The 24,932-nt window shown below is 44.2% G+C and overlaps 1 protein-coding gene across 1 annotated transcript in view; it reads right to left on the reverse strand.

Moving 5' to 3' along the window:
- LOC137370283 (uncharacterized) overlaps positions 1 to 24,932 on the reverse strand; it is a 325,483-nt gene that overhangs the window by 170,861 nt on the left and 129,690 nt on the right. The window contains exons 3-5 of the mRNA XM_068032661.1: positions 10,694 to 10,748; positions 8,796 to 8,890; positions 6,567 to 6,662 (exon numbers count right to left, since the gene is read on the reverse strand). Of these exons, the coding sequence (XP_067888762.1) occupies positions 6,567 to 6,662; positions 8,796 to 8,890; positions 10,694 to 10,748 (246 nt within the window). The remainder of the gene's footprint in view (positions 1 to 6,566; positions 6,663 to 8,795; positions 8,891 to 10,693; positions 10,749 to 24,932) is intronic.

Raw genomic sequence — 24,932 nt, forward strand, 5'->3', positions numbered from 1 at the left:
TTCCTGCACTGGATCCAGTTGCATTGGGTGACCCCACAGCTGCTGACCTCCTCTGCGATCTCTATCCAGGCTCACCTGGTCAGGCGGGAGGACACGTCCCATCCCTTGGAAAGAGAACCTGCCAGCTTTCCCTTGCATCCTGGAGGAGAATCTCCAGGGAGGCATTGCTGAACCATGGGGCCACCTGGTGTCTTGGACCCTCTTGGCTTCAGGAGAGCTTCTAGCGACCTTGGTCAGTAGCACAGGGACTCCAGGCAGGGGGTCAGCAGTACAGGGACTCCAGGCAAAGGGTCAGCAGCACAGGGACTCCAGGCAAAGGGTCAGCAGCACAGGGACTCCAGGCGGGGGGTCAGCAGCACAGGGACTCCAGGCGGGGGGTCAGCAGCACAGGGACTCCAGGCGGGGGGTCAGCAGCACAGGGACTCCAGGCGGGGGGTCAGCAGCACAGGGACTCCAGGCGGGGGGTCAGCAGCACAGGGACTCCAGGCGGGGGGTCAGCAGCACAGGGACTCCAGGCAGGAGGTCTGTAGCACAGGGACTCCAGGCAGGAGGTCTGTAGCACAGGGACTCCAGGCAAAGGATCAGCAGCACAGGGACTCCAGGCAGGAGGTCAGTAGCACAGGGACTCCAGGCGGGGGGTCAGCAGCACAGGGACTCCAGGCGGGGGGTCAGCAGCACAGGGACTCCAGGCGGGGGGTCAGTGGTACGGGGACTCCAGGCTGGAGGTCTGTAGCACAGGGACTCCAGGCGGGGGGTCAGCAGCAAAGGGACTCCAGGCAAAGGGTCAGTGGTACGGGGACTCCAGGCTGGAGGTCTGTAGCACAGGGACTCCAGGCAGGGGGTCAGCAGCAAAACAGCAGCAAAGTCAGTCAGCGAAGCAGCAGTTTAAGCAGGGCTGACAGCAGTTTAAATATGGCGCCATTTCCTGAGTTTATCTCCGCTGACGACGCCATCGACATCTCGCCGCCCACCCCTGTCCCTCAATTGGGACAGGCCCCAGACTTTCTGCATTCCAATGGGCCAGCCGCTGCGTAATCGAGGTCAGCTGGCTGCACACATGACGAGTGGTGACGGCGCCCACTTCTGGGTCCAGCACCAGAACCCGCGATGGGCTAACTAAATTCAGCCCTATATCTTCACAGGGTAGCCCCAGAGCTTTTCCGAGTGGTCGAAACAACAGAACGTACAAGTCTTTTGCCTGCATTTATCATGCGCGACGCATCATAAAAATGTCAGTGCACACTTTAACAACAACAGAACTGCCGCATAACTAGGGAAGTGGAGAGGGTTTTAAACTGAATAGTGGGGGCAAGGGATCAAATTTGGGAAGATATGGTAAATCAAGGAGTAGAGACAAGGCAAGAGAGAAAGGTATTAATATGCGATATGATACACAGACTGTGACAGGAAGCGACAGAACGTACAAATCTAAGAGTAAATCAACTGATAAGGCTAGAAGTTACAAAAATAATAAAAGGGCAAAATTAAAGGCACTGTATCTGAATGCACGTAGCATTCAAAACAAAACAGACGAACTGGGAGCGCAAATAGAAATAAATAAGTACGATCTGATAGCCATTACAGAGACATGGCTGCAGGACGACATAGATTGGGACATGAATATTGAAGGGTACATGGCATTTAGGAAGGACAGGTAGCTAGGAAAAGGTGAAGGGGTAGCTCTGTTAATTAAGGATGGTATTAGTGCAATAGAGAGGGATGACCTAAGTTCAAAAGACCAGGACGTAGAAGCAGTTTGGGTAGAGATGAGAAATCATAAAGGAGGAAGTCACTTGTGGGAGTGGTGTACAGGCCACCTAATGTTAACCATACTGTAGGGCAGGGTAGAAAGGAAGAAATAATGGCAGTTTGTCAGAAAGATACAGCAATAACTATGGGAGATTTTAACCTACATATAGACTGGAAAAATCAGATGGGCAGAGGTAGCCTAGATGAGGAGTACATAAAATGTTTTTAGGATAAATTCTTGCAACAATACGTTCTGGAGTCAACCAGACAGCAGGCTATACTAGAATAAAAGCAAAATACTGCGGATGCTGGAAATCTGAAATAAAAACAAGAAATGCTGGAACCACTCAGCAGGTCTGGCAGCATCTGTGAAAAGAGAAGCAGAGTTAACGTTTCGGGTCAGTGACCCTTCTTCGGAACTGCTAGACCTGGTATTGTGCAACGAGATAGGACTAATTAATAGCCTCATAGTTAAGGCACCCCTAGGTAGCAGCGATCATAATATGATGAATTTTACATTCAGTTTGAGGGAGAGAAGAGTGGGTCCAAGACTAGTATTTTAAACTTAAATAAAGGCAATTATGAGGGCATGAAAGCAGAGCTAGCTAAAGCAACTGGCAAATCTGGTTAAGGTCAATAGAGATGCAGTGGCAGACATTTAAGGGGATATTTCATAATACACAGAATAGATACAATTCAACGAGAAAGAAGAATTCCAAGTGTGTAACCCGCCATCCGTGGTTAACTAAAACAGTTAAAGATAGTATCAAACTTAAAGAAAAAGCCTATAATTGCGCAAACATGGGAGACAGGTCAGAAGATTGGACAGAATATAAAAAACAGCAAAGAATGACCAAAAGATTGATAAGGAAGGTAAAATTAGAGTACGAGAGAAAGCGAAATAGAAATATGAAGTCAGATAGTAAGAGTTTCTATAGATATTTTAAAAAGAAAAGATTTAACAAAGTGAGTGTTGGTCCTAAAGGAAGTGAGTCTGGAGAATTAATAATGGATAATAAGGCGATGGCAGATGAATTGAACAGATATTTTGCATTGGTCTCATTACTGAGAATACAAGTAACATCCCAGTATTAGCTGTAAGTCAGGAAATGGAAGGGAGGGTGGAACGCAAGAAAATTACAATCACCAGGGAAGTGGTACTGAACAAATTGTTGGAGCTGCGGGCTGACAAGTCCCTGGGTTCTGATGGACTTCATCCTAGGGTGTTAAAAGAAGTGGCTAGTGAGATAGTTGATGCGTTAGTTTTAATTTTCCAAAATTCCCTAGATTCAGGGAAGGTTCCATTAGATTGGAAAATAGTGAATGTAACTCCTTAATTCAAAAAGGGAGGGAGACAGAAAGCAGAAAACTACAGGCCAGTTAGCTTAACATCTGTCTTAGGGCAAATGTTAGAAGCTATTATTAAAGACGTTATAGCAGGGCATTTAGAAAAATTCAAGGTAATCAGGCAGAGTCAACACGGTTTTGTGAAAGGGAACTCATATTTAACCAACTTATTGGAGTTCTTTGAGAGAGTTACAAGTGCTGTGGATAAAGGGGAACTGGTGGATGTATTGTACATAGATTTCCAGAAGGCTTTTGATAAGGTGCCACATCAAAGGTTATTGCAGAAATAAAAGCTCATGGTGTAGAGGGTACCATATTGGCATGGATAGAAGATTGGCTAGCTAACAGGAAACAAGAGTAGGCATAAATGGGTCATTTTTTGGTTGGCAAGATGTAACAAGTGGTGTGCCACAGGGATCTGTGCTGGGACCTCAAATTTTTACAATTTATATAAATGACTTAGATGAAGGGACCGAAGGTATGGTTGCTAAATTTGCTGATGACACAATGATAGGTAGGAAAGTAACTTGTAAAGAGGAAATAAGGGGGCTACATAGATAGGTTAAGTGAATGAGCAAAGACCTGGCAAATGGAGTATAATGTGAGAAGTGTGAAATTGTCCAGTTTGGTAGGAAGAATAAAAAAGAAGCATATTATCTAAATGGTGAGAGGTTGCAGAGCTCCGAGATACAGAGGGATCTGAGTGTCTCAAAAGGTTAGTATGCAGGTACAGCACGTAATTAGGAAAGCTAATAGAAAGTTATTGTTTATCGCGAGGGAATTGAATACAAAAGTAGGGAATACAAAGTATGCTTCAGCTATACAGGGCATTGGTGAGACCACATCTGGAGTACTGTGTACAGTACTGGTCTCCTTTTAGAATTAGAACATTAGAACATTACAGCGCAGTACAGGCCCTTCGGCCCTCGATGTTGCGCCGACCTGTGAAACCATCTGACCTACACTATTCCATTTTCATCCATATGTCTATCCAGTGACCACTTAAATGCCTTTAAAGTTGGCGAGTCTACTACTGTTGCAGGCAGGGCGTTCCACGCCCCTACTACTCTCTGAGTAAAGAAACTACCTCTAACATCTGTCCTATATCTATCACCCCTCAACTTAAAGCTATGTCCCCTCGTGTTTGCCATCACCATCCGAGGAAAAAGACTCTCACTATCCACCCTATCTAACCCTCTGATTATCTTATATGTCTCTATTAAGTCACCTCTCCTCCTCCTTCTCTCCAACGAAAACAACCTCAAGTCCCTCAGCCTTTCCTCGTAAGACCTTCCCTCCATACCAGGCAACATCCTAGTAAATCTCCTCTGCACCCTTTCCAAAGCTTCCACATCCTTCCTATAATGCGGTGACCAGAACTGCACGCAATACTCCAGGTGCGGTCTCACCAGAGTTTTGTACAGCTGCAGCATGACTTCGTGGCTCCGAAACTCGATCCCCCTACTAATAAAAGCTAACACACCATATGCCTACTTAACAGCCCTATTAACCTGGGTAGCAACTTTCAGGGATTTATGTATCTGGACACCAAGATCTCTCTGTTCATCTACACTACCAAGAATCTTCCCATTAGCCCAGTACTCTGCATTCCTGTTATTCCTTCCAAAGTGAATCACCTCACACTTTTCCGCATTAAACTCCATTTGCCATCTCTCAGCCCAGCTCTGCAGCTAATCTATGTCCCTCTGTACCCTACAACATCCTTCGGCACTATCCACAACTCCACCGACCTTCGTGTCATCCGCAAATTTACTAACCCACCCTTCTACACCCTCTTCCAGGTCATTTATAAAAATTTATTTAAGGAAGGATGTAAATGCATTGGAGGCAGCACAGAGAAGGTTTACTAGACTAATACCTGGATTGGGCGGGCTGTCTTACGAGGAAAGATTGGACAGGATAGGCTTGTACCCGCTGGAATTTAGAAGAGTAAGAGGCGACTTGATTGAAACATATAAGATTCTGAGGGGGCTTGACAGGGTAGATGTGGAAAGGATGTTTCCCCTTGTGGGAGAATCTAGAACTAGGGGTCACTGTTTAGAAATAAGGGGTGGCCCATTTAAGACAGAGATGATGAAAAATTTTTTCTCTCAGATGGTCGTGAGTCTTTGGAATTCTCTTCCTCAAAAGACGGTGGAAGCAGAGTCTTTGAATATTTTTAAGGCAGAGGTAGATAGATTCTTGATAAGCAAGGGGGTGAAAGGTTAGCGGGGTAGGTGGAAATGTGGAGTAATCAATTCAGCCATGAACTTATTGAATGGCAGAGCAGGCTCGAAGGGCCGAGTGGCCTACTCCAGCTCCTAATTCGTATGTTCGCATGTGACACTCTGCTAATGATTGACAATACAGGATGCAATTGTCGAAAATAGTGATTTTCATTCCTGGTGGAAACGGCCACCAATCCTGCGTGTGGGGCATGAGTTGGCGGTCTGGCTGATATTGAGTGCCGGCCCATGTTTGATACTGCTGATAATCGGCTTATGTGTTTCTATCAGAAAATGGCAGCTGGCCAGTGGAGAAGGACAACAATTTGGCAGCCCAGAGGCATTGGAAGAAATCCTTTGGCACCAAGAGAAGACACGGGACATGGCAGGTAGAGGGCAGTGTTCCAACAGTCTGGAATCTGGGGTGGGGAGCTAGGACAGCAAAGGCCTAGACTTTCCTTGTAGGGCCCCTAGGAGCACTCCTGCTCCATGGAACCCCAATTTGGATTTATTCATGAGGCTCATGCCAGAGTCCAGCAGGGCCTCATTTGGTACCAAAACCAGCAGTGATAAAATGGGGAATTGGGGGACAAGGGAGTGGGAAATGGCACTGCTCCATTTTAACAGCTCTCCCCCTTGCGTTCCCCTTGAGAGCGAAAATCACCCCTAATTTCCTTGTGAATAAGGTTGTTAAACAAGGAATAAACTAAACTGGCAGGAAACAAATTTACATTAAACAAATGACGCGTACACCATCTATATATATTAAGGATGTGTTATGAAACTTGTTGGGATAGATGTTGTGCACAATGCTCCTGCTGCAGAGTTTCACACACAGGGAACACATATAGGGAAATCAGGTCACACCCTTCTCACCACCATTACTGGACTGCCTGCATGTTCCCAGCACGCAAAGCTCTGTACTGAAGATGAAAATTTGCCCTGTACATTTGATAGGTCATATTAAACAGGCATGTCGGTCTACTTAACACAGGCATACACTAGAGTATAGATTCAGCAGGGGTAATTTGAATTTTGGACAATACCAGATCAGTCACCTGTTATACATCACTACTGATCTTCATTTCCATTGACTTCATGAAAATCAGGATAGAAGTATAATGGGCAGTTGATCTGTTATCACCCAATTTACAATATTGTCCAAAGTCAAAATTGCCCTCAGTATGTAGCATATATTAAGTGTAGTGACCAGTATCAATTGAAAATTTCATAATCACACAATACCTTAATATCAGGAAACTGGCCCAAGTATGTGTCCAGGGTTAATAAAGCCTGATCCACCAGCTTCTGGTGAAAGTCTGCCCACAGTAAATCACAATTCTGAGGAAGGAGGAAAGGATCATTTCAGAACAATAACTATAGTTTGTTAGTGTCTTAAACCAAGCAATTTTCATCAAAAACCTGGAATAATCAGAGAAAAATGGTCAACTGAATAATGAGAATTACTACAAGAATGCACAAGCAACTGGTAATACATGAATGATAAATACTTATTGGCCTATAAATGGCCTGACCTGATATATTAACAAACAGAAAGCTTCCAGGAAAACCCAAGAGCAGGTTGCATGTTCATTTAATCACACATACACATGAACGCAGGTTGAGCACTTGGGTGTGAATGTCTTCAAGTCAACATTACTTCCTTGCTTGCAGGAATAAATGGCATATAACTGGCAGTGAATGTGCAAAACCAGATGGAAGGAGGAATGGCAATGTCAAAGCCTTGAGTTCCTTTGAAGAGGTTACTCTCCAAACCATAGGGAAAGAGAACTTGGATGGAATGGGGATGGTGAAATCAGAGCCCTCACAAATGTCCTTTGGAGAAGAAAACCTCTACTCGTTACCTGGTCTGGCCCATATGTGACTTCAGTCCCCAACCAAAATGGTTGATTCTTAACTGCCCTCTGAACTGGCCAAGCAAGTCATTCAGTTGTATCAAACCGCTTTCAAGAAGAAGGCTCATCACCACCTTCCTAAGGACTACCAAGGGATGTGCAATAATTGTCAGTCTTGCCATGCAACACCCACATCCTGTGAACACATTTTTTTTACAACTCAGGATTAACATTACTGTACCCCTGTTATTCTTTATTCATTTGCGCAGGCATACATTCAAGTATATCATGAGATACAGCATGTAACCATCTTGCAGCACCTGCAGCACTCACTCCAACTGTTGTGAGAACAGGTACTGAAGGATAGCTTGAAAAGAGATTACCAGGCAAAAGACAGAGCCTGAGTGAACAGAAGATGTGACGGTGCATGTGCAGGAGCAGAGGACTAGCTCTATCCTTCCTCAGCTACATAACCCAGGATTTTGCCATCCTGGGGCCTGCATATAAGGGTATATTGTGCTCTGAGCACACTCATTATTGGCAATTTCTTGGGGCTTTGTGAACATCCTGCAAGGTCTAGCTGTGACAGTGAACAACTTGCATCTATATAATGCCTTTAATGTAAAGAAATGTCCCAAGTACTTCACAAACAGGTATAAGGATAAAAGACACTTCAGAGAGCGTTATCAAACAAAATTTGTTACTGAGCCACATAAGGAGATATTAGACAGGCGACGAATAGCTTACTTAAGGAGGTAGATTTTAAGTAGCGTCTTAAAGGGAGAGAGAAATAGAGAAGTGGAGGCATTTGGGAGGGAACTCCGGAGCTTAGGGCTTTGGCAACTGAGACAAGGCAACCAACAGTGGAATGATGAAACTCATGAATCCACAAGAAGCAGAATTGGAGGAGCACAGAGACGTGGGAGGCTGGTAGGGCTGGAGGAGGTTACAGACACAGGGAGGGGTGAGGCCATGGAGCGATTTGAAAATAACAATGAGAATAGTAAAATCAAGGTATTGCTGTACCAGGAGCCAATGTAGGTCAGAGAGAATAGGGGTGATGGGTGAACAGCCTTTGATATTAGTATAAGGCAACTGTGTTTTACATGATCTGAAGTTTACAGATTGTGCAAGGCAGGGAGACTGGTCAAGAGACCACTGGAATAGTCAAGTCCAGAGGTAACAAAGGCATAGATGATGGTTTCAGCAGCAGATGAGCTGAGACACAGGTACAGATGGGCAATGTTATGGAGGTGAAAGGGGAATCATCAGGAAAATATATAGTAAAGAGCAATAAATGTTTAACGAGTGGCCAACACAGACTTTAGTTCGAAGTGAATCCAACAGTTTGTAGGCAGGCAAAATGAAAGGTTGCAATCTTTATAATAATATAAAATACATGCATTTCTATAGCACCTTCTCAGGTCAAAATGTCTCAAAGCATTTTGCACATAACGTTCAAAGAGTGATGTCATTTCGCACCCATTCTGCATCATCAATGTCACACACAAACAACAGTGAGATGTACGAGCAGTTGATGTCTGGGTGTTTGTTAGTGGTCTTCTCATCACCAATCTTTCTTAAGGAGGTAGCTTATCCTATGAACTCTTGGTCTTACCTGTCCCACAGCTTTAATGTCATCCCTGCCATACCATTCAGGCTCATACACCTCGTGTAGTGACTCTGTGAGCTTTGTGGAAGCTTCCTGCATCCCTGTAGAAAATAAGTAGATCAGATTGTCAGCACCTTTAGTACACAAGGTGTGCACTTACACATTAATATTGGCTATTAATACATGCATTCCTGTTGACTATTCTTTGTTTCAGCATATATGCATTATTCCACCTTCAATTAATAGAGAATAATGATAAAGGTGGGGGGGTGGCAGTGGTAGGGTGACCATCTTTCAAGATTCACAGCCCCCCAAAAAAAGTAAGGGATTGGAACACAACTTTGGTTCTCTCCGAGTTTGGACTATAATGGACAATTGTTGACCATAAGAACAGTACCTGAGTGAACTGGTGAGTGCAGCAATGGTATTGGCGGCCTGGAATCTGGGGGCAAAATATCCGTCTATGTTTGCACTGTTCTAGCAGCAGAAAATGAGGCAAAGACCCACAAACACCACCACTCCACTCCCTGGATCACTGCCTATTTTATTGTCCGCCATCCCCTCGGTGTAAATGGCTGTCCAGCTTTGCTACAGGGTTTCTGCCAATTTCCTGCTGGGGTAATTCAGAATTCTGAGTCACTTTTAACCAAACTAACCTGAATTTGCAGAAAGAACAAAGTTGGACGTTCTTGTCACTGTGTAAAAAAAAAACCCTCACTAATTATATGCTGAAAGTCATTTCACAGAGGTGAGTTACTTCAGATGAAGTAAGAATTCAGTAGCCAGTAAAATTATCAGATCCACTGAGGTAAAGTGTTTTGCAGCTCTAAGCTTTCCTTAAAAATCACTCTAACACTCTAGCATTGAATTGCTTGCAACGTTATTCTTGCAGAAATGAGTGCTAGTTCCATGGTACTGTGTTTGATTATTTTAGGCAAAAATTCTATTATTGTCGTATCATGCAACTATTAGAATGGTAGAAGTGAGCTAGCTGGACCATGGCCTTTTTTCAGCCAGCAATATCTATCTTTTGAAAAGTATTTTAACAAAACTGCCTTTGGTGAATGACAGTTTACCAAATAAACATTTTTTAACATTACACAGAAGAAAATATCCCCTGAAGTAATTGCATCTCAACTTAGAAATTAACTTCAGGTCTGATTACAAGAGCAGTTCACCCTCCCTAAGTTGTTTCAAATTTATAAAAGCACATTCAACAAGCGCATTCTCAACACTAACAAACAGTTAACAAGCTCTTCAGATCTTTTTCTTTCTGCTTTCCCCCTTTGAAGATGAACTGGAGAGAATCATCTTAAGCTATTAATAATGCAGTTTGAGGGGAATTGACTAAAATGAACTATTTACTAATGGTTTTCAACATGATGAAATATATGCCCTGATTTGACAACATATGGGATTTGTGCTTTGGTTTTCCTGGCAAAAGCAACTTAGGTTCTTCCAAAGTGTTTGAAAAATTATTTTCTCCCAAACCCTGGAAACCGAAAGATGTCCCGTTGTGGCCTCCTTTCTATTTGAACAAAGCCACGTGAAGTTCTGCTATTCTTGAATATTGAAGAATGCGGAAGAAAAAAGCTTGCAGACTTTATAAGCAATCCTACAGGGAGCCAAACTAGGTGGGGTCGTGGGGTGGAGCTGGGGCTACAAACTGGTAGTACTAATTCTCCAACCCATAATCCTGTTGAGTGAGACACCCCACTGAAAGTGCAGGAGCACTGAAAAACCCTTGCATATTGTAACTAGGCAGAACTGTGAAGACTTTAGCATTTTAGAAGTGATAGGTAAGTAGGACCCACTAGGTTGGAAAGGATGGCTGAACAATTATGTGTCAAATTCCATGTCAAGCACACAAATCATAAAACAGAATATCAGAATTGTGTTGCAACCTTTCACTGCAGTTAGATAGCCCCGTAGTTCCCTTTGCAGTCGACTACCTTCAGCCTGCAAAAAAGCACAAGAATAAAAAAGTCTCCAGTCAGTGAGTAATATGTGGAAAGTGTGACAATTTAAGATGATAATATACACAGTTCACTATTGAAGCAAAAAGTGACTCAGTAATTGTTCAAACAAATTGGATTGTTTGCCTAGACAACCCACCCTGAAAAGCTTCCAACAGATCATCAGTGATCTTTTGCAAAATGAACTCTGCCATAGCCTGCTTTCTGAGAAAGTCTATAAAAACTACAATTCCAGGTTATCTGTTTCAGACATAATCCCACGCAAAATATTGGTCTTTCTAAACTGAAATTAAAATGAAAGGAAGCTATCAAACAAACACTGCAGTCTTAGACAGCTCTATCCTGCTCAAGATTGTTTGCAATTAGTCAGTCAAACATAATGTAATAAATCTCCAAGCCAGTTTCACAGGCCCAGAACCCCCAATGAAGGGAAGCTACCCACCATGTTGCTGAGGCAAATATTGAATAAAACTAATGTCCTTTTGTTTCTGCACTTCATTCCTACCCACCTCAACGGTTGCTCCACTTTGGTCAAATGCCAGCTATATGGTGGGGGTTTTCCACTCGCAGAGTTATAGAATGCAGCATGTGCACTGTGTCAGCTGTAAATCACTGGTAGCACTCTTGGGAAGGATTTTCCGTTGGGGGTCAAGACCCCAATGTTGGAACCATTTCCAGGTCTCGACACCACTCCAGGGCAGGAAGTAGTCACAGCCCGCGGTTTTCCCCACAATGGGCTGCTAATTGGCTGGAGGGCGAGTTTGACGGCCAATTAGCAGGGATGGAGGCAGGACACTTCAAGTGCAGGCCCAATTTAAAGGTATGATGGCAGCCATTACTGTGGCAGCCGTTTTGCATTGCAATGGAAGCGCTAGGTCAGCAGGAGGAGGCAGAGGCCTGGCACCCGGGGCAGGGCTGCCCCATGGTTTTTTGATGCAGTCGTTGAGGCTATGTTGGAGGCAGTAAGAGAGAGGTGAAGGGTGTTATTTCTGAAAGGTGGCAAGAGAAGGCCACCCAGCCAAACTAAGCAGGCCTGGCTGAAGGTGGCAGAAAAGGTTAGTAGCCACAGTGAGTGCCCCTCTCAGCCATGCACCCTTTTATGGGCCCACCTACTTGAATGCCATGGCCATGACTGGCTCCCTGCTGTGTTGCCGCCTCCTTCCACTTGGACAATTCCTGGTCTACTGGATGAGGACATAAGGAATCTACAAGGGGATATAGATAGGTTAGGTGAGTGGGCAAAAATTTGGCAGATGAAGTTGAATGTAGACAAGTGTGAGGTCATGCATTTTGGTAGGAAGAATCAAAAGGCAGACTATTACTTAAATGGAGAGAGACTTCAAAAAAGTACAGCACAGAGGGATCTGGATGTTCTTGTGCATGAAACACAAAACGTTAGCATGCAGGTGCAGCAAGTAATTTTAAGAAGACAAATGGAATTTTGGCCTTTATTGCTCGGGGGTTGGAATTTAAAAATAGGAAAGTCTTGTTACAACTGTACAGGGTGTTGGTGAGGCCGCACCTGTAGTACTGTGTACAGTTTTGGTCCCCGTATTTAAGAAAGGATATACTGGAATTGGAGGCAGTTTAAAAGAGAGATTCACTAGACTGATTCCTGGGATGAAGGGGTTGACTTATCAAGAACGGCTAAACAGGTTAGGCCTTTATTCATTGGACTTAAGAAGAATGAGGGGTGATCTCATTGAAACGTACAAGATTCTGAGGGGGTTTGACAGGATAAATGTTGAGAATATGTTTCCACTAGTGGGGGAATCTCAATCTAGGGAACATAGTTACAGAATAAGGGGACACTCATTTAAAACTGAGATGTGAAGGAATTTCTTCTCTCAAAGGGTATTGAATGTCTGGAATTCTCTATCCCAGAGAGTTGTGGAGGCTAGATCACTGAAAGTATTTAAAGAGGAGGTAGATAGATTTTTGAAATATCGGGGAGTTGAGGGCTATGAGGAGCAGGCACGATAGAGGAGTTGCGGTCTGGGGCAGATCAGCCATGATCTTATTGAATGGTGGGGCAGGCTTGAGGGACCGAATGGCCTACTCCTGCTCTTATTTCTTATGTTCTTATGTTCTTACTGAGTAGCCCATCCATCCCGCAAAAAATTCCAAAATGGCCCTTGACAAGCTGACACCAAGCTCAATTGGCCAAAAATCTGAATCGGGCAGGTTGCTGGGTCCTGCCTTCCCCCATCCTGAGCAAAATCGCTGACAGTCAGAACGGCAACAGCAAACCAGCACAATGGCCATCAGTGCTAATTTTTGTGCCAACCGACCTGCATTCCCGCCCCCATCAGTCCACGAAAATCCTGCCCTTTGTCTCTGAATCAGAAGGTTGTGGGTTCAAGTCCCACTCTGTGGAACTTGAGCACAACATCCAGGCTAACACACCAGCGATTTACAGAGTGGGGGCTGTCTTTTGGTTAAGATGTTAAACCAAGGCCTCTTCTGCTCTCTCAGATTGACATACAAGGTCCCATGACATTATTTCAAAGTAGAGCCTGGAATTTCTCTCGTGTCCTGGCCAATATTTATCCCTCATCCAATACCAAAAAACCTACCTGCTATTTGTGGGAGCTTGCTGGGCACAAATTGACTGCTAGGTTTCTTGCATTACACCAGTGACTAAACTTCAAAAGTACTTCATTGGCTATAAAGTGCGATGGGAAATTCTGAGAGCACGAAAGGTTCTGTATAAATGCAAGTTCTTTGTTTATGCCATCCTTTCTACCTGTTCAGCCACTATTTAAAAGTCCTATGATGCCTAAAATAAATCCTTCTACTATGGTCATGTCCTATTTTGTAAAATGAGATGAAACACTTAGCCATACCTTCTCACAAAAGAATTGGAATGATTTACCGTCATTAGCTAATCTGTACAGTGGCTGGAAATGGAACGCTCCATCGCTATTGGACAGTGTGTACAACAGTCTGAAACGCAGCAGTGCGCTGTGGTTAGCCAGCTAGCCAATCAGGTGGATCAACATTGAATATTCCACTACGATAAAGCACTCCATTCAATGTTCCAAAATGATGGGTTGAATGAGGATGAATGAGTTTATCTGTTAGTGGAGGCTGGGTGTGGGATGCAGAAATAGAGACATAAGGCAGCTGGCATTACTTTCCTGTTTTAAAATATGAAGACATTGTGGCAAAGTAAGTTCTTACTCAATGGAGTGACTCAGAATGGAAAGAAAATCTGACCTATAATCACATCTCCTGTTGGAGAAACCATTATAGACACAGAGACAGAGCAACATTTCTACCATACGAAGATATAAAGAACCTCCTGACGAATAATGAAAGGTCAACAATAATGGGATAAAAATTCCACTGCATCCACTCTTAGCACATACTGCGAAATTGTGGACTCCCACCTTGTGAATCCATCCATAATGGAATTTTTATCTCAAAGTTCCCTGTATTTTGCTGTTGTGAAGTTCTACCACGATTTCACTCCGAATGGCTATGTGGTAAAATGTAAGGAGAGGGCTGTTGCATTAATTTGGACTTTGGGTTCCATTCAGGCTTTGAAACCCAAATTTAAAACTGCAGATGCAAATCAAGCTGAAAGCAGCAGTTGTCTGTTTTCCTTAATACAGTTAATATCATTCCGTAAGGTCATAAAGAGAAATAGTCTATACTATACAGAGTGGGTAACTATTGTTACCTTTAGATTTACATACTGCTGAATAAATAGACGAATCATCACAATCCCCATAGACCACCCCCAACAATGGGGCTAATTTTCCATCTGTGTGCTGGCAGCGAGGAGCCTTGGCTGACACAAGTCCATATTGGAAGAACATAAGTACGCTGCCCACAGAAATCACAGATGCTGCATGCATGATTTTCAAATTTGAGGTGCCAGCAGGCAAGGCTCCAAGCCAGCTGCCCACATTTGAGAAAATTATTATACATGTGTAGCTCCTGCCCCTCCAGATACAGCAGTGATCAGACAGCTGCACCGCTACATGACCACACACTCCTGTCTCACTATATTGTGAGAGACTTCATGGACAGAATGCCACCACAAAGCTCCAACCATTCCCACTTCCCCAATCTACAGGACAAGGGATCAGCCCGACAAGATGACATTTTTCACCACCTCTGAACTACATCATGGATCTAGCACATCTCCAGAAACTTGATGTGGTAATGAATATTGACCACTTTTTAAGATCTGTACCACCACAGTGAGAAGAGAAACTGTGGATAGTTCCTCAGCAAGGACAATTCACTAAGTCAATTGCTCACTCAGAGAGCAATAGGCCGAATGGCCTCCTTCTGTTCTGTAATAAATCTGTAATTCTGTGAGATACTCTGACCCAAAGTGCCTCAATTAGACTAAATTCAGTTACTTTATAAATCCACCAGATCACTTCAGACTTGAGGTACATGCTGCTATATATCTCAATTCAATATACAATAAGGTAGGAGTATGTGGCAGCTCTTTGGAACTTCATACTACATTGCACCAGCTGATTCATTGATGATTTGGAAATGATACTTTGAGCAATCCAAATTCCACTTTATATTTTTTTAAACAGCTAGGATACACTTGCACGTCAGAGGTCTGTTGATTCAGAAGGAACAATAACCATTTCCTCCAGTCACAACTCCATTTCCAACCAGTCAACACAAAGCTTCCAAAAACATTGGAAGAGCAGGAAATAATCATGTTGCATTGTAAAGGGAGGACTTTCCAACTCTTCACTCCCAGTGGGGAACTTCATCTACTGGGAGTGCAAATGGGAAATTTTAGCACCTTCTCCACAATATTTTCCTATCACTAATATTTCCAAATATCATGGGCTGCGTGCATCCAATCTTCCAAAGGTACTCCCAACATGCAAGGCTGCTTGCTGGGAGTGCGTAGTCGGAAAATAACCCCTTTGTGTATTTTGCTATCAGGTGCTTGATGTTATTTTTGACATCAAACCCTGGCTGCATACTTGTGGAATGCAACTGTTTTTATTGGGATAACTATCATCATTGAAACAGAGTTTCAGTGTGTGCTGTTAGTGGTTCCCAGGAGCCCCTGGAACTCCACCAATGCCAAAGAGCCTTCATTGAATATTTACATCCTGCTTTTAGTTTATAAAGGGAAGCAAATAGTTCTTTCTGTTCACTTGACCAATGACCACATAACCAGTCAACATACAGTCAGGTAGGCAAATGTCATCTCAATCACCATTACTGTCCATGAAAAACACCAATCATATTGAACAGCAACTCTCTGATTACCTCATAGCTACAGTCAAACCAGCAAGAATAAAAGTTTCCACGCTTGATGTGTAGATGGCTGTAATGGCTTGCCTGCAGCGTCTGAAATTCCTGACACACTACTGCTAGAGAAGGCCATGTAGTTACTGTGGGGCTATTAATCTATGTTGGAGCAGGTACTCATCTACTTTCCGAGTCCAACCTTTCCTGCCATTCTGAGATGAGCCACATTTTCTGACCCATCTGTCAAGTCTATGGTGCAAATGACTACGACCCTCCTTGATGTCCTTTTCATAAAAGGGGTTCCTCACAATCACCAGCCTCCAACAGTATTTGGTCTAGAACTACCAATGATTGTAAGCTGCATTGGCAGACGTGTCCCTCAACCTCACTTGTTACAGTTTGATGTAGATGATAGCCCCAAGCCCAGATAAAGTGGTAAGGGTAGAGGCTCGGTTACTGACCTTACCTGGTAATACTGAAACATCTACAAATACAGCAGTCAAACAAACCATTCGACAAAAAGCTGATATTCGGACAAGAATAACTCAATGCAGCCAAAGTCGATTGGATACTGCCTTGCTGAGGTCCCTAAGGGAACCATTCGGTTTGTAACCTGGATCAGGAAGGCTGAAAAGCATTTGGCACAGAAGTGCGGAGGCCTAAATAAAAAGAGCAAGCTACACATGGGGTCAGTTGCTGCCCAAAACAAAGTTCAGTGGCGAAAAACGATAAAGGACCTAAGGTCCAATTTTAATTCAGAGAGGCCATAGTGCGGTGTGAGGGCTGGAGAAATTTTAACACCCAGACAAACTCCACAGGAATCACTAGGTGGCAAGCAGGTGAGATTTCAGGTTGCAGGAGGCTGTCAGTGAGGACCCGAACGAAGAGTTCCCACACTAAGGGAAGTGGTTTAGTTTTGAGGTTGGGGTGGTTGAGAGGCAATCACAATCTGGGAAGGGAGAAATGCAGATGCAGGGTAGGCCTAAGAGTTGAAAAAGAGTCATATCCGACTTGAAACGTCAACTCTGTTTCCCTCTGCATAGATAGTGCCAGACCTGCTGAGTATTTCCAGCACTTGCTGTTTGAATGATGATGATCTTGTCTTGTTCCCTCAAGTGAAGGAACGGTGCACGGCACAGGCAGAATAAAAGTGAAACAGGAAATAACTTGCACGAAGGACAGCATAATTAAAATTAGATCCTACCAATATTCTTCAAGCTTCATTTGTCCCAGATGTGGTTGAAATGCTCTCCATCATTCACATTAACCATTGCAACACTGAACAAAGCAACACAGCTAGTTTCATTTGTTAATCATTATTTGTACTTGGTTTTCTTTCAACAACTAATGACCTTTGAAAGCTTTGTTGCACTTCATTTTGAACAAGACATTAATCAAGTATTACATATTGAGATAATTCTGTACAGAAGATGGATGTGTACACTAACACCACTTAGTGATTATGTATTGCAGTTTGGAGTTCCAGGATTTTGACCCAGTGACACTGAAGAAACGGCGATATAGTTCCAAGTCAGGATGGTGTGTGACTTGGAGGGGAACTTGCAAGTGGTGGTGTTCCCATGCATTTGCTGCCCTTGTCCTTCCAGTTGGTAGAGGTCGTGGGTTTGGAAGGTGCTGTCTAAGGAGCCTTGGTGCATTGCTGCAGTACATCTTGTAGATGGTACACACTGCTGCCACTGTGCATCGGTGGTGGAGGGCGTGAATGTTAGTGGATGAGGTACCAATCAAGCGGGCTGCTTTGTCCTGGATGGTGTCAAGCTTCTTGAGTGTTGTTGGAATTGCACCCAACCAGGCAAGTGGAGAGTATTTCATCACACTCCTGTCTTGTGCCTTGCAGATGGTGGACAGGCTTTGGGGAGTCAGGAGGTGAGTTACTCACCGCAGGATTCCTAGCCTGTGACCTGCTCTTGTAGCCACGGTATTTATATGGCTACTCCAGTTCAGTTTCTGGTCAATGGTAGCCCCTAGGATGTTGATAGTGGGGGATTCAGCGATGGTAATGCCATTCAATGCCAAGGAGAGATGGTTAGATTCTCTCTTGTTGGAGACGGTCATTGCCTGGCATTTGTGTGGCGCGAATGTTACTTGCCACTTATCAGCCCAAGCCTGGATATTGACCAGGTCTTGCTGCATTTCTACACGGACTGCTTCAGTGTCTGAGAAGCCACGAATGGCGCTGAACATTGTGCAATCATCAGCGACCATTCCCACTTCTGACCTTCTGATTGAAGGAAGGTCATTGATGAAGCAGCTGAAGATGGTTGGGCCTAGGACACTACTATTTAAGACAGAGATAAGGAGAATTTTCTTTCTGTCAGAGGGTCATGAGTCTTTGGAACTGTCCTCCTAAAAAGGCGGTGGAAGCAGAGTCTTTGAATATTTTTAAGGCATAGGTAGATAGATTCTTTATAAGCAAGCGGGTGAAAGGTTATTGGGGGTAGGTGGGAATGTGGAATTGAAGTTACAATCAGATCAGCCATGATCTTGTTGAATGGCGGAGCAGGTTCGAGAGGCTGAGTGGCCTGCTCCTGCTCCTAATTCATATATTCGTCTGTTCATGTTTGTATAACAGTACTGGTTGGAGTGACCACCGCACAGTCATTATGGAAACAAAGTCCCATCTTCAAGCTGAGGACGCCTCCACCATGTTGTGTGGCACTACCACATGCTAGATTCAGAACAGATCTAGCAGCTCAAAACTGGGCATCCATGCGGTGCTATAGGCTGTCAGTAGCAGCAGAATTGTATTCCACCACAATCTGTAACCTCATGGTCTGACATATCCCTTCCTCTACCATTACCATCAAGCTAGGGGACCAACCCTGGTTCAATGTAGGAAAGCATGTCAGGAGCAGCACCAGGCATACCTAAAAATAAGATGCAAACATAGTGAAACTACAGCACAGGACTACATGCATGTTAAACAGCAGAAACAGAGTTAAGCGATCCCACAACCAATGGATCAGATCAAAGCTCTGCAGTCCTGCCACATCTGTTTGTGAATGGTGGTGGATAATTAAACTACTAATAAGAGGAGGAGGTTCCATGATCAATGATGGGGAAACCCAGCAAGTCAGTGCTAAAGTCAAGGATGAAGCGTTTGTAACTATGTTCATCCAGAAGTGCGAGTGGATGATCTATCTTGGCCTCCTCCTAAGGTCCCTAGCCTCACAGATCAGCCACATCAATTTACTCCACATGATATCAAAAAATGGCTAAATGCACTGGATACGGCAAAGGCTATGGGCCTCAACAACATCCCAGCAGTAATAATGAAGACTTGTGATCCAGAGCTGGCTGCGCCCCTAGCCAAGCTCTTCCAGTACAGCTACAGCACTGGCATCTACCCGGCAATGTGGAAAATTGCCCAAGCATGTCCCCTCCACAAAAAGCAGGACAAATTCAATCTGACTACTTACTGCCCCATCAGTCTACTCTCGATCATCAGCAAAAAGAGGGAAGCTGTCATTGACAGTGCTATCAAGTGACACATACTCACCAATAACTTGCTCACTGATGCTCAGTTTGGGTTCCACCAGGATCATTCGGCTCCAGACCTCATTACGTCCTTGGTCCAAACATGGGCAAAAGAGCTGAATTCCAGAGGTGAAGTAAGAGTGACTGCCTTGACATCCATGCAGCATTTGACTAAGTGTGACATTAAGAAGCTCCAGTAAAAATGAAGTCAATGTGAATCAGGGGAAAACTCTCCACTGGTAGGAGTCATACTAGGGCTGCAGGAGATCCACAAGGCAAACCATCCTTAGCTGCTTCATCAATGATTTTCCTTCCATCATCAAATCAGAAGTGCTGCTGATTGTACAGGGTTCAGTTCCATCCACAATTCCTCAGACAATGAACCAGTCCATGCATGCATGCAGCAAGACCAGGACCACCTTCGAGCTTGCGTTGATAAGTATCAAGTAATATTCACACCAAGTGAATGGGACCAGAGTGGGGAGCACAGAGTAATCACAGCACTGAGTGCATCATTAACAGAGTGCTAAAGTCAGGAAATTGGTGCATGTGGGAATTCTCCGGTATTTCTCAAACTGAAATTTAGTTTAACATCGAGAACTTAATTTAGAGCTTTAAATCTGTAAAAGAAACTGCAAGTTAGTTGAGTTACCTAGTGAATAACCTGTCAGTGGCAGTTAAATATCAATTAGCTGAAAGTGGTTGTTTGAATAGGTATTAATTACTGTAGCAGGATGCTGAGTAGCAGTTGTAATTTGACTGCGAGTCATAAGCTCTATAAAAGGAAACAGTCATTATTGGCTGGCCCTCAATTTGAGGATGACGTCTACTCAAGTTGCGTGTTTCTGCCATGGGTCTTCATGTGATTGAACAGGCCGATATTCGAACTGCAGATCTTTGGGAATATGGGGCAGGAGGTCCCACGAGATAGTGGGATTTGGAGAGCAAAATTTGTTTCCTTTTCTTTTCTTCTCTGCCACCGCTCTGCCTCATCATTAAGGCGTTTGGACTCAAAGCATGATGCAGCTTGATGGACAAGTTCTTGTTAGTGACTTCCCTTGATCAAGGAATGGGAAACATGGGAAGTCACTAACAGGTTCCTGTGACAAATCCCATCTGTCGACTGGCAGGCTTTGAACTGCCACGGTGAGAGTGGTCCTTGTTAAACAGGTTCAGGACAAGCCAGGGCCCTTGCGCAGCCAACCTCCACCGCTGGGAACTCAGTACAAACCCCTTATGCATTTGTGTACAGACACAAACAATTCTGCACATTACCGAGGAGTGTCCCCTCCAAAAACTAATTGGCGGACTAATCACCTTAAACTCAGCAAATGAGAAGGCTATCGCTTGGCTCTGGGGATTTGCATTCACTAAATAATAAAAAATGGACAAGTTGTTGCCATTTTGAACAATTGGTAGCAAGCTCCTGCCAGTCATCAATGTCAATGCTGCCATGCTTCAAAGAGAGCTTCCCAATGTATTTGAAGAGTTTTCTTGGTCCTCCCCGGAACGCTGGCCATTTAAGAGCTGACAAAGCAAGACCTGGCAAGAGAGATGTTTTTCAGCCATCCAGACACAGTGTCCAGTCCATCAAAGTTGATTTTGCAGGAGTTTTGCCTGAATGCTTGTGGAGCTGGCTTCAAGAAGGACACTAGTGTTTGTTCGATGGTCTTCCCATTGAATCCGGTGTATGCGGCGGAGGCATTGCTGATGGAATTTTTCTTATGTGTCGCTGATACATAGTCCAGGTCTCACTGCAGTAAAGGAGTGTGTTGACAACAACTGCTCTGTACACTAGGACTTTTGTTGACTTGCAGAGGTCTTTGTTGTCAAACATTCACTGTCATAGTTTGTAGAAGGCTGAGCTGGCGCAGCTGATCTGGTGTTGGATCTCCTCGTCAATGGTGGCCTTTTGAGAGAAGTGGCTGTCAAGGTATGGGAAGTGCTCAACATATTCCAAAGTCTCCCCTTCAACATATATGGGAGGTGGAACATCCCTCCGTAGATCACCATTTTGACGTGGTGGAAAGGCTTATGCGCTCCAATGATCCCTTGAATGATGCCATCGGGAGCTACTTGATCCCAGTAGGGCCACCCATGGTGGCAAGGTTGTGGGGAGCTGCCAGACAAAGTGCGGTCAAAAAATTCCTCAATGGCAGAACAGGTGAAGAAAGACTGTGCGTCTTACCGGCTGCGAAGGGGCAAGAAGGCTTCAGCGGCAAGGCGGTCCCAATCATCATGATTCAACAAGGAAACAGTATTTGCTACTGCATAGAGTCGGGAGTGCAGAGCGATAATGGAACTGAGTGCATTGTTAACAGAGTGCCTAAATTGGGAATTTGGTGCAATGGGAAGGACATGCAGAGAGGAAAGGAGGTGCTGCCTTTTTTTTTTACCTCCAATAACTGAGTCTTTTTAAGTCTTGCTTTTTTTTTATTCGTTCATGGGATGTGGGCAGCGCTGGAGAGGGCAGCATTTATTGCCCATCCCTAATTGCCCTTGAGAAGGTGGTGTTGAGCTGCCTTCTTGAACCGCTGCAGTCCATGTGGGGTAGGTACACCCCCAGTGCTGTTAGGAAGCGAGTTCCAGGATTTTGACCCAGCAACAGTGAAGGAAAGGCGATATAGTTCCAAGTCAGGATGGTGTGTGGCTTGGAGGGGAAGTTGCAGGTGGTGGTGTTCCCATGCATCTGCTGCACTTGTCCTTCTAGGTGGTAGAGGTTGTGGGTTTGGAAGGTGCTGTCTAAGGAGCCTTGGTGCTTTGCTGCAGTGCATCTTGTAGATGGTACACACTGCTGCCACTGTGCGTTGGTGGTGGAGGGAGTGAATGTAGAAACACAAACAATGAATGTGGGGGTGCCAATCAAGCGGGCTGCTTTGTCCTGGATGGTGTCAAGCTTCTTGAATGTCGTTGGAGTTGCCCCATCCAGTCACCCATTTCTGTTAAGTTAGTTAATAGTCTAATAAATAGAGGCATGGCAGAGCATCTCGATCTCATGCAATGCACATCCTTTCGGAATTCCAGAAAACTTCCTGTGTCTTGGATAACCACGTGTGCAGTAAGTGCTGTCAGCTGGAGGAGCTCAGGCTCCAGGTTTCGCAGCTTGAGCAGTAGCTGGCATTACTGCGGTGCATCCACAAGGCTGAGGTCTACATGGATAGCACATTTCTGGAGCTGGTCACCCCACAGCTTAAGATTGTGCAGGCAGGGAGGGAATGGGTGATTGCCAGACAGACAAGAAGGACCAGCTAGGTAGTGCAGGAGTCCCCTGAGTGCATCTCGCTCTCCAATCAGTATTCAGTTCTGAATACTAGTGAGAGCGATGGTTCCTTTGGGGAGTGCAGCCAGAACCAAGTCTATGATACCACAGCTGGCTCAACTGTGCAGAGGGAAGGAAGAAGATTGGGAAAGCAATAGTGATAGGGGATTCTATAGTTAGGGGAACAGACAGGCATTTCAGAAGTGATTCAAGGAAAGTTTGTTGCCTCCCTGGTGCGAGGGTCCAGGATGTCACTGAGTGGCTGCGGAATATGCTGAGGCGGGAGGGTGAACAGCCAGAGGCCGTGGTCCATATTGGTACCAACGACATAAGAAGAGAGGGGGATGAGGTCCTACAGGCAGATTCTACAGAGCCAGGAAACAGATTAATAAGCAGGGCCTCAAAAGTAGCAATCTCCAGATTGATCCCGGTACCATGTGCTAGTGAATATAGAAATAGGAGGGTAGAGCAAATGAGTGTGTGGCTGGAGAGATGGTGGAGGAGGGAGGACTTTAGATTCCTGTAACATTGGGATCAGTTCTGGGGGAGGTGGGACCTCTGCAAGTTGGATGGGTTGCAGCTCAACAGAGCCAGGGCCAATTTCTTCATCAGATGGTTTGTTAGTGCTGTTGGTGAGGATATAAATTAATTTACAGGGAGATAGGAATTGGGATGTAGCATTAGAAAGGAGAAACAAGGTCCATAAAGAATTGGAAGGAACAGCTAGTACTAGACCAAAAAATAATAAACTATTGTGGGGGAGGCGTCAGACTAAAAGGGAACACAATAATATCAAAAACAAGAAACACTGGAAATACTCAGCAGGTCTGGTAGCATCTGTGGAGAGAGAAGCAGAGTTAACGTTTCAGGTCAGTGACCCTTCTTCAGAACTGCAGTGTCAGTCGGGAATAGTGACCACTGTTTAGATTAGCTATGGAAAAGGACAAGGAGTCCTCGTGGGCAAAAATACATAATTGGAGCAGGGCCAATTTCAGTGGGTTGAGAATTGATCTGTCCCAGGTAAATTGGAATCAAAGGTTGGCTGGCAAAACTTTAATCAAACAATGGGCGGCATTTAAAGACATGGTTGGGGTACAGTTGAGGTACATTTCCATGAGGGGAAAGTTCCAGCAACCAAAGCCAGAACTCCCTGGATGACGAAAGAGAAAGAGAGTAAGATAAAACAAAAAAAGGGTGCATATGATTGATGTCAAGCTGATGATACAAGTGAGAACAGGTTGAATATAGAACATTTAGAGGAGAAACAAAAAATGAAAAAAGAGGGGCAAAGGGAAGGTATGAGAAGAAACTGGCAGCTAATATGAAAGGGAATGCAAAGGTCTTTTACTATATAAATAGTAAAATGGTAGCACGAGGGGGGTGGAGCTGATTAGGGACCAAAAAGGGGACCTACCCACGCAGAAGGGGGGCATGGCTAAGGTACGAAATAAGTACTTTTCATCTGTCTTTAGCAAGGAAGGAGATGCTGTCATAGTGAAAGAGAAGATAGTTGAGATACTGGATAAATTAAAATTAATAATGAAGAGGTACTATAAAGGCTGGCTGCACTTAAAGTTGATAAGTTAAGGATTGTATAAGATTAAAAGAAAAGGCCTATAAAGTTGTCAGAAATAGTAGTAAACCTGAGGATTGGGAGGATTTTAGAATCCAGCAAAGGAGGACCAGGAAACTGATAAAGAAAGGGAGAATAGAATATGAATGTAAACTAGCAAAAAACATACAAACAGACTGTAAAAGCTTCTATAGGTATGTAGTAAGGAAACGTTTGGCTAAGACATATGTGGGTCCATTACAGGCAGAGTCAGGAGAATTTATAATGGAGAATAAAGAAATGGCAGAGAAGCAAAATGATTACTTATTGTCTATCTTCACAGAGGAAGATACAAGAAATCTCCCAGAATTAGAGATCCAAGGAACTAGGGAGAATGAGGAATTGAAGGAAATTAGTATTAGTGAGAAGGCTGTATTGGAGAAATTAATGGGGCTGAAGGTTGATAAGTCCCCAGGACCTGTTATTCTACATCCCAGATTGTTGAAAGAGGTAGTTATGGAGATAGTGGATGCATTGGTGATCATCTTCCAAAATTCTATAGATTCTGGAACGGTTCCTCCAGATTGGAAGGTGGCAAATGTCACCCCACTATT

The sequence above is a fragment of the Heterodontus francisci genome, chromosome 5 (genome assembly GCF_036365525.1).
Source record: "Heterodontus francisci isolate sHetFra1 chromosome 5, sHetFra1.hap1, whole genome shotgun sequence".
Classification (NCBI taxonomy): domain Eukaryota; kingdom Metazoa; phylum Chordata; class Chondrichthyes; order Heterodontiformes; family Heterodontidae; genus Heterodontus; species Heterodontus francisci.